Raw genomic sequence first — 11264 nt, forward strand, 5'->3', positions numbered from 1 at the left:
TTTGGATGGAGACTTTTTTTTGTGGTCAAAGGTAGAGAATAATATTACTCTAATATTTATATGGGTACATTATTTGCTTGCTATAATTTTGTATGGGTACATCATTTGCTTGCTATAATATTTATATGAGTACATTATTTGGATGGCGGCTTTTTTATATGGGTACATTATTTGCTTGCTATAATTAGTGAAGAACAATATTACTCTAATATTTATTTTTAAGTATTTATTATATTTAAAAAATATTATTTGAATGTGTTTAAACTTCATAATTTGTGGGACATTAAATGCATAAATGCAAGAGCTAAATCTCTTAAATGATGTTAAGGACCTCGATCAAAATATTTAAACAAACAAAGTTTCAGTCTAACAATTAGGTTGATTAAGGACCGGAACTAAAATGACCTTATTTATTAAAACGAAATCCAAACAGACGAATTACACTTTACAAAACCCCAGAAAGAACCATCACATATAAAAAAGACGTCACTTATGCAAATAAAGGATGAGTAATGGTTTTTTACTGTTGCAATTACAAAATAGTACCTAAATGAAAAATCATAAACGGTTTTTAACTCAAAAGGTAAAGTCCTCCACATAAGCCCAAACAAAAGAGGCTCAAAAGTGGCTAGTAGAGAAAACCTTAAGGGGCTGTTTGGTGGACTGGTTGGGATAGGTTGTGACCAATTAAAAGGGATTGGAGTTTAGTATGTTGTTTGTTGTGTCAAAATGTGAGGTGAACCGCATAAATTATGAATCCACAATAAAGTAAATTATTTAAACTATCCATATAAACGAGTTACAAGTCCTGCCTAATCAATTCCTGCCAATCCAATTCTATCTTAAGGTCCAATCTTATCCAGCCACCAAACGGGTAATAGAAGCTTGGGTAATAGATGACCAGTTGCATCTACCCAGGAACCAGAAGTGACCGACAACCCACATTGCCAATTCCGCACCAAAAGATAACACTTGTCCATCTCTACACCTTCAAAAGCCCAAAGTAATAAACAAAGGTAAACCACAAACAAACACCATCACAACTTGTTCATATAAAAAATTCGCCTTTTTCTATTATGTGTTTGTATAATTTTAAGCATAGAAACAATTAACTAGCATTGTAGAGGTCTCAAGTTGGATCCAACTTAAAGCCATTACAATGACGATAAACGAATTTTATTAAAAATATCTCTCTTATTGTCACACAAAAAGTTAAGAATTAGAAGTTAAAAAGGTTGTTTAGCCCTTTCATCTCCTTTCTACTTTCTATGTTCACCTGGCATTTAAATTTTTGCTCTTCGATGAGATCTCACATGCAATTGGGTTAAGAAAAATGGATTGAGATCCACTTCGGATTTCTGTGTCCGGAGCTAGTAAACTGAGAGATCATCACCATTCAGTTTGAATTCTAGGCCCCCATTGTCCCATTACATTTGCCCACTTCACTAAAAAAAAAAAAAACAACAAAAACCTGAACGGCCAGATCTCTTTCTCTCTCTTGAACGATCCGATTCTCTCAATCCGCGAACTCCAAATACAGATATCCAAAGTGGATCTCATTCCAAAAAAATAAAATCTTTTTTTTCATTTCAATAATGTTACATAGCTTATTTCAGAAAAAAAGGGAAAGAAAACTAATTCATAATGGAAACTATATTCATGAAGGTATGTAATGCACTTTGCTGGTATAAATTAATTTGGATACATGTTGCCACCGTATAATTATGGGCAAAACCATCTCTAGCACTTACTGATTTAAAATTCTGTACTTCTCACGTTTAAGGTGCTCGTAGATCAAACGATTTCTTCACGAGTAATTTTTTCTTCCACGCTTGGCAACAATACATTATAAATATAATATATCGAGTAAATTGTAGCTATGGTCCCTTAACTTTAACTCAATTGGAGCAATAATCCCTCGACTAAAAATTCATTACCATTGGTTCCTCAACTCATCAAAACGTGTAACTATGATCCCTCAACTAAAAATCTATTACCATTGATTCCTCAACTTTAATTCAACTGGAGAAATTGTCCCTTAACTTTAACCCAATTGTAGCAATGGTCATTCCAATATAACTCGTTTTAAAAAAATTTGACGTAGTTGATGAAAATGACCATAATTACACACTTTGATGAGTTGAGGGACCCTAATTATATAAATGGTTATTCCAACATAACTTATTTTGACAAAATTTTAACGAAATTGATGAAAATGACTATAGCCACACATTTTGATAAGTTGAGAGACTAATGGTAATGAATTTTTAGTTGATAGACCATTGCTCCAATTTGATTAAAGTTGAGGGACCATTGCTATAATTTACTCTAATATATCTGAAGCTAGCTATAACACCACAATGGAGTAGGATTCTCTCCCCTCTTTTTTTCCCTCCCCTTCCCTCCCCTCCTATTTGAACGGCCACGGTTAAGCCACGTCAACATCTTATATTAATTTTTTTTATAGAAAGAGAAAGACAAAATAGAGAATGTGAGAGGAGGGGATGAAAGAGGATGGAAAGAGGAGGAGAGAGAATCTTAGTCATAAGACATAACTTTTGTTGTGCTTTTGGACGTGTGGAACTGAGATTAAGATAACAATCACACCGCAAGACCAACTACAGTAAAGTAGAATAAAATAAACAAGAAATGAAGACATCGACTGGTTCAACAAAATCTTGCTTACGTTCTCAAAGAAATATTGCTCTTTAATATGAAAATAAAAGTAGTACATGAGATGCCTGAGTTAAATCAACATAACCCTAACCTATAATTCTTGTACAACATAAAAGTAGTACATGTACACGAGATGCATTTTCCACAACCATTGAGATTGAAGAAGGAGAAGAAGAATTAATTATTCCATGGTATAAATTGATGACAACCTAGCTTAACTTATCCGGCAGGCAGCAGCAATACTTAAACATATGTCCAACAAAAAACAAATACAGATAATAACAAAATATGACTAATTCACACAATAAAATATGATTAGAATAATAAGTTTGGTCTAGTTTGAAACGGTCTCAGTTGAAACGGACTCGGTCGAAGACTGCAAAGGAGGAGTGGTTGATTACTCAAGTCTTGGTTTTATTGCCTGTGATATCAGGGAGTTGATGGCTGAGTTTGTTGAGTCTTCAATTTCGTATATTCTTTGTTATTGTTCATTGCCTAGCCAAGTTAAGTTTATTTCGTAATGATTCTTGTTTTTAGTTTGAGGAATCTCCAAATGCTCTCAGGTGGTGCTCAATCAAGACTAACAACCTAATGGATTCATTCAATAAAATTATCGCACTTCTTTCCAAAAAATTATTCTAATCGTATTCGTCATATTATGAAGTTATCTTTTTTCGTGGTTGGTAGTGAATGTTAATATTTTTTATCCATATTGAAGGAAAATATAATATTATTACAATATGGTGGAAGTGATGTTAATATTTTATATTAATATTCAAGTGTAAATAAAGTTTGATAAGCTCGATTGCCAATTATTTCTCTTGCAGCTTCTGTACAGTATGGCGTCGTTCATTTAGAAACAAATCCAATTGTTTTTATAACTCAAACTAATAAAAGAAATTATTAAAATTATGGTTTAGTAGTATTTCTTGAAAAAGTTTCAAGTTTGACTCAAATAAATAATGTGTAACTTTGATACTTAGTTATGATCGGCTTTTTCTATTGTTTAAGCTCCTAATTGCCATCCCCTTATATTTATAGTAGAATATTGTTGTATTGAAAAAGAACCATTGAAATATAATACAATGGTTTCATAATTTATTCTTTTAATTTCCAACCTATGGTAGCTTTTGTTTGTTGAATATGATATATAATTTATTCCTTCGATTTTCAACCTTTGATCGTTCTTGTATTTTTTTTGGGGGATGATCTCATTCTTTTATTTGTAAATAAAGTATTTTCACCATAAAAACTTCATAATTGGAATCAATATTCTCTTAGTTTCTATTTGAGGATCATCGATCTCTACAAAAAAAAATCATCTGAATCAAATACCGTTTAAACATTCAAATGCATCATAAGAAATCAACCGTGTAGGTAACAAGTAACATATTCATAATGAGTTGTTGATTTGTTTGATATATTTGGATTACTAAAGAATCTCTTATTCGAATGATTTTTTTACGGATCTAAAATCAGTTTGAAGTTTTTATAGATGGTGTTAGTTTATAGTTTTGGTTTGGTTAAGTAACAAGTCTATTGGTGTATGACCGAAATTCTAAAATTTTGGTTTGCTTGTTTTGGCTAGTTTTATTGGTGTTTGCCCTTTTGTCTCCCCTTAAAATGATTCAAAACTAGTGAAATTCTATTAAATGTATGTGTTTTTGTCTCTATATGTACACTGTGCGAGGGATTGAAGCTCAACTAGTAATTAAGTGATTACAAAAAGTTAGATAAAGCGGATTAGAAAGGCAATTCATTGGCATTACAAAAGCATGTGGCGCTTAAAAGGATTGAAATTACTAATTGGGATGAGTCATTTACAAATTCTCCACATATGCCTTTGTATGATTTTGTAGTGCATTTCCAGTCTTCTTTGTACTCAATTTCTTCATCTTCCTCTTGTAACCTAAATCCCTTGAAATTTGGAAGTCTCTCACCTCTTCTTTCTTTATTTCTTCTTTTTTTTTTCTTTTTTTTTTTTCTGAAGCAATCGAGGATCATGTTTTTATTTTTATTTTTAACGACTGATATTATCTACACTAAGGGGGTTGACTTAGCCTTACAATGAGCTAGTAATAATATGATTCAAATTCGACTTTGGTGATAATCGAACCTAAGACCTCTTACTTATAAATGAAGAGGATTACCATTAGACCGTAATACTAAGTGGCAATCAAGAAACGTGTTTTAATTTGTTATGTTATTTGGATATTGATTTGGCATGACACATGTTATCATGATGTGAGATTAGTATTTCATCCTGTAAATGTGATTTATGGCAAATAAGCGTAAGAAAAAGAAAATAGGACATGGTTGATATTTTAAAGAATAGCTATGGAGAGGATTAATATAAATATTTGCCTTGCATTGGCATTTAAAGAAAATAAAATAGTAAGGGGTGGATTGCCTTTGTGGTTTGGATTTGTTTTCTAACCCACTGCGTAATCGGTTCAAACTTCAAACCTTCCTTCATCCCTATTAACGTAGAATATTGCTCTCCATCCCTATTAGCATACAATATTCCTTGATTAAAAAAAAAACGAAAGTTAGAGATTTGAGATCGAATGAATTGCAAGCATAAACAACCATGAGAGCAGGTTTAATTACAATATTGTTTCGGTACAAAAGAGGGAGAGAGGGCGCTGAACTACAAGCATTTCAAATCGTCTTGACGACGTCGTGCTCTTGTGATTATTTATCAACGCATCTCATCAAATCCTGGATAGTTGGAAGATTGGAAGGAACTAGTGCGTAAACGTCGTAGTGCCACAGATGCACTAACATTACTAAAGCTGATGATATTTGGATACACAAAATTAACACACTTGTTAACTCACTTTCTAATATGAGGTCTGCTTCTATTAGGTAGTGCGTCTACAATTGCATCTAATTTTGTGCGTCTACAATAGTTTTACTGTTGGGGAAAAAATGTGAATGCCTTCTTCTGGAACTGGATTCAGAGCACCTGCAATCTTGCTGATTGGATTTATTACTTCCCACTTGTATTTTATGACAATGTGATGGAGGCAAACACATAAGTCGGAGTTTAGTATATGTTGAGTCCAATTTTATTCTCTATGATCCATCACTCCAATCACTTGCCAATAAGGACAAAGTCTTATAAAGTGGAGGAACATTTTAGTACGTAGTGATCAATGTAAGACAATGTAGAATGATATATCTACTAAAAAATTTCCAACAGTATGGTTACAAACTGAATTGGGAGCATACGTAAATTTGATACCTCGTTATGATCGGCTCTTTCTATTGTTTAAGCTCCTAATTGCCATCCCCTTATGTTTATAGTAGAATATTGTTGTATTAAAAATGAACCGTTGAAATATAATAAAATAGTTTCATAATTTATTCTTTTAATTTCCAAGCTATGGTAGTTGTTGTTTGTGAAATGTTGATATATAATTTATTCCTTCAATTTTCAACCTTTGCTAGTTCTTGTATTTCATATTTGGAGATGAGCTCATTTTTTTTTTCATTTGCAAATAATGTATTTTCATCATAAAAACTTTATAATTGGAATCATTATTTTCTTGGTTTCTATTTGAGGATTTTCTCTACAAAAAAAATCATCCGAATCGGATACCGTTTAATCATACAAATGTATCAAAATAAATCAACTGTGTATGTACCAAGTAACATATTCATCATGATGAGTCATTGATTTGTTTGATATTTGGATGACTAAAGGATTTCTGATTCAAATGATTTTTTACGGATTTAGTATGACTGAAAATCTAAAATTTTGGTTTGCTTGTTTTTGGGCTAGGTTTTTTGGTATTTGAGCTTTTGCCTTTCCTTAAAATGATTCAAAACTAGTGGAGTTCTATGAAATATATGTGTTTTTGTCTGTATAGGTTGTGCAATAAATTGAAGCTAAGCTAGTAATTAAACTAGTAATTTGATTACAGAATGTTAGATAAAGCGGATTAGAAGTGCAATTCATTAACATTACAAAAGCATGTGGTGCTTAAAAGAATTTGCAAAGTACTAATTGGAATGAGTCATTTACAAATCCTCCATATATGCCTTTACATGATTTTGTAGTGCATTTTCAGTCTTCTTTTATTCAATTTCTTCATCTTCTTCTTGTAACCTAAATCCCTTGAAATTTATAACTCTCTTACCTTTTTTTTTTTTTTTTTTTTTTTTTTTTGCGAAGCAATGGAGAATATGTTTTAATTTGTTATGTTATTTGGATATTGATTTGGCACGACACATGTTATCATGATGTGAGATTTACTTTTTCATCCTCCGTAAATGTGATTTATGACAAATAAGCGTAAGAAAAAAGAAAATAGGACATGGTTGATATTTTAAAATCGGATGGCAAGTCTTTATTATCATAATATTAGCATAGAATAGCTATGGAAAGGATTAATATAAAATACTTTCCTTGCATTGGACTTTAAAAGAAATGAAATTATAAGTGGTGGATTGTCTTGTGATTAGGGCTTGTTTTTTAATTTACTATGCCTTGAGTTCAAACTTCAAACCCTCCTTCATACCTATTAGCGTACAATACTGCTCTCCATCCCTATTAGCGTACAATATTTATTGATTAAAAAAAAAACGAAAGTTAGAGATCTGAGATCGAATGAATTGTAAGCATAAACAAACATGAAAGCATGTTTTATTATAATATTGTTTCAGTACAAAAGCGGTAGAGAGGGCCCTGAACTACAAGCATTTCAACTGTCTGGACGAGTTTGTGTTCTTGTGATAATTTATTAACGCATCTCATCAATCCAGGAAGGTTGGAAGATCGGAACGAAGTAAACTTCGTAGTGCCACTGATGCACTAACATTAGACGAAGGATGGTGATAATTGGACATATATTACTAACACACTGATCGACTCACTTTCTAATTCAGGTGAGATCCACTACAATGACAGGTTCCACTCTATTAGGAAGTGCGTCTAATTTTGTGCGTCCAAATAGTTTTACTGTTGGGGCAAATATGGTTGGATGCGAATGTGAATGCCTTCTTCTGGAACCGGATTCAAACCACCTGCAATCTTGCTGTTTGGATTTATTACTTCCCACTTGTATTTTGTGACAATGTGATGGAGGGAGCACATAAGTTGGAGTCTAGCATATTCTTTTCCCGGGCAAATTCGAGGGCCGCTGCCAAATGGGATGTTAGAGTAAGTCGGAGGAGTTTTTCCGTTCTCAAACCTAGTCGGATCAAACTCTTCCGGATCCGGAAAGTATTCAGGGATTTTATTCGTGCTGCTTGCCGACCAAAACACCTAAAAAAGGGTAATCAACACAAACTAATTAAGACACACAAATTAAATGGTGAAGTAACTAGACTGTAATTATATTACTAATTAACTGATTGTTAATTACCTTCCACCCTTTTGGAATTGTGTAACCTTCATACGTGAATTCAGTAGCAACCTCCCTAAATGTTCCTTGGAGAGGTGGTACCAGCCTCATAACTTCAAGTGCCACACCCCAGGAATATTTCATCTTGTGTATATCTTCCCAGATCAGTGCCTCGCCCGACTTTTTTGAACTTGCGATCTCCAATTGTTCTAGAACAAGAACAAAAATTTTCATCATGCAATTAATATATATACCAATTTCCAATTTAAAGAAGATCTCTATCAATTTTAATTAATTACCTGTACGAACTTTGTCGCATATTTCAGGTCTTTCTCCAAGATATTTGAAGAGGAAACCTGTAACCATGGAAGGTGAGTGAAACGCAGCCACCATCGAACCCATAAATTTATCAGCAACTTCATTCTCCGTTGAGAACCTTCCTGTGGAGTCTGGGTTAAATAGCATGAAAGACAAGATGTCGTGCATTTGGACTCCACTGGCAGCAGCCGCTTTCTTCTCCTCAATCAACAATAAAACCTCCTTCCTCAATGCCTTCGCCGCCTTCATTGCTCGATGAAACGTGGTTCCGGGAATGTTGATGTGAATAGTATGCAGACCTGAAGTGAGAACATCCATCAACTGGGCATACTTTTCCGTGCGCTCATTGTCATGCAGTCCAGTGAAGAAGCGAGCGGACAAACTCGTGACAAGTAGCTGAGCAAGTTTATATACCTCAACCGTGGTTTTGCCTTCCCAGTGAAGCTTCAAATGTTCTTGAACCAAAGAGTCCATAGTTTCTATGTACTTCACCAGAGCCTCGGGCTTCAAAAAGCCTGGGGCACGGTAGATTTGGATTACGTCTGCTTGCGGTACGATGGCTGTGGCAGCGGCTTTTAGGTAGGAAGAGCGGAAGAGCTTCTGCATCGATAATGGTCGCCATGCAAGAAAAAGCTTTTCCTCGTTGGTGGCGATGAACTTGTGACCGGCAGCGCCGCATAAAACAACCATCCGCTCGCCGAATATGCTGGTTTTGAAGAGCTTTGTGGAGTGTTTTTTCATTCTTTCGCCCACAAAGTGTTGTTGCTGCTCTTTCATGAAGGCGATCGTTTCGCCAATGATTGGCCATCCGAAACTTCCCGGTGGAAGGTTGGTTTTGGAAGATTTGAATGCATAAATGATGAGAGCAAGAGCACTCAGTAATAACAACAATAATAATTGAGTCTCCATTCGAAGAGTAAGAATGTTGTTAGTTAAGAGATTGATTCTTATAGATTGTTGGTTGCTAAGTGCTAAGCTACCCTTTATATATATAGGCGCTGTATTAACCCTTCCGTATGCACCAATTAATAATTAGTAATTCTAAAAAAAATACAAAAATGTTGTCTAGAAAGCAGGCACCGCTGCAACAGAAAGAAAAGAAGGATCATCCAAATCCCGACGGACCGGTTATACACTTATTATAATAGATGTATATAGATATATCTTATAATAAGTATAAGGGTTCATTCAGGAATTAATTTTTTTTTATTTGTACGACCTTTCTAATAAATATATAACTCACATATATTGATGAGCCCTACATAGTACAAATATCTCTACTATATTAATAGAACTCTCATTATCAACCAAATTTCTATGAAATTACTACTCTAACCCTCTAATTAAAATTAAATAGAAATAAAAAATATGGGCAATTTAGTAATTTCAAAACTACAAATTTTACTTATTTGTTTGGGAACCTCACAACCAGGTAATAATTATGTAGGCTCTTCCTTTCCTCCAACGGTCCAACCCTAATAGCCCTCTGCTTGACCCACCACCCAACAACTTCTCCGATATCCTCTGTGTTTTCCCCCATGACCCCTCTTTCGTCGCCCCCTGCCTCTTTGACCCATGAATCCTAGATTGGAGCCCCCTCCCACCATGAATGGGCATCCAATGTTCTAAAGGTATGAGCCTCATTATTTAGTTTCTGCATCTTATGTGAGGTTGGAGGAAGAAATTTTTAAGCATTAAAACTACCTTGCAATACGTTTGAAGTGTCATTGAAATACATATATTAATCATGATTTATCACTCCTCAATTACTTATTTTATTGCATTCGATGGTTTTTACTTTGTTACATGGCTTGGTTTCATCCAAGTAGAGTTCCACATTATACAACTTTTGGGAGATGTACTGAAGTTAGTGATGATTTTAGTGTTTTCATGCTATAATATCTTTACAAATTATTATAAAATTCTGAAAGTATTGCCTGATAGGATTTTTACTACTCATGTGAACGGGCTTAAATCTCCTATTTTACTTGCAAGAATCACAAGGTTATTGTAGTATAAACGGATCTCGCAAGGTCGTCTCCACATGGATTATTAAATAATTCGAAACTAATCAGATTCCTTTTAATTATTGTAAAGTAGAAGTTTAGGTGATTGATTTTATAACCTAATTAAAATAAAAACGAAATTAATGAATTAAAATAAACAATCTGCAATATTAGAACTGGGGAAAAAGAAAACAGTTTTGGGAGAATCAAATTAAGACAGCACTAGGGTTCCACCATCACCTAGCTATCCTATGAATTTTTACCAATTACTTATGATCTACACATGCCACTTTGAAGGTTAGATTTTCCTAATTCATATTCTACTTGGAACCTCCAACATAGAACGTATATCTAATATGCAACCCGTCCGGACGTTCGAATCAAATCTGAACATGAAAGACTCATTATGCTTTATGAAAATCCTTTGAAAAACCATGCAATCCTTAAGACGTGATATTCATCCTAAGTGAAATTACAATTATTAATCACAAGAAGCCAGCGTCAATTTCAGGGAACCTTCCGACCAAAATTGCATCAAATTACTTTTCTAAAGATCCTAACGGTGATCAGGCATTAAGACAATTAGATAGTTTTTATCCCGGTGATTAACAATTCAAAGTATGCATGCAATTAATCATAAGCAATTAAATAAAAATCACATATTCATGCTAAGGCTCAAGGTTTCGCCCTAGCAAAAGAAATTAGTTCCACATATTCATAATTGAAATCATACAAAATATTATTAAGAAAATGATTGAAAACACCTTAAAGTAGAAAATCTCCAAACCCTAGCAATTCTCTCTGTCTCCAAAATTGTATAAAAGAAAGCATAGTGAAATATGGTAGACGGCCAAGCAATATATCTGCTAAGCCCCCACACAAACCCTAGGAAACTAAAATTAATTCCAATAAA

General features: G+C 33.8%; 1 protein-coding gene across 1 annotated transcript; it reads right to left on the minus strand.

The window, feature by feature from the left end:
- Positions 1-7311: 7311 nt before the first annotated feature.
- On the minus strand, positions 7312-9299 carry LOC126595747 (beta-amyrin 28-monooxygenase-like). The gene is made up of 3 exons (XM_050262050.1): positions 8327-9299; positions 8049-8236; positions 7312-7948 (listed from the first exon to the last, which is right to left on the minus strand). Exons 1-3 carry the CDS (start codon positions 9252-9254, stop codon positions 7640-7642), a joined length of 1425 nt encoding a protein of 474 aa, XP_050118007.1. The 5' UTR covers positions 9255-9299; the 3' UTR covers positions 7312-7639.
- Between the last annotated feature and the right edge of the window lie 1965 nt (positions 9300-11264).

The sequence above is a fragment of the Malus sylvestris genome, chromosome 13, assembly GCF_916048215.2.
Source record: "Malus sylvestris chromosome 13, drMalSylv7.2, whole genome shotgun sequence".
In the NCBI taxonomy this organism is placed as follows: Eukaryota; Viridiplantae; Streptophyta; class Magnoliopsida; order Rosales; family Rosaceae; genus Malus; species Malus sylvestris.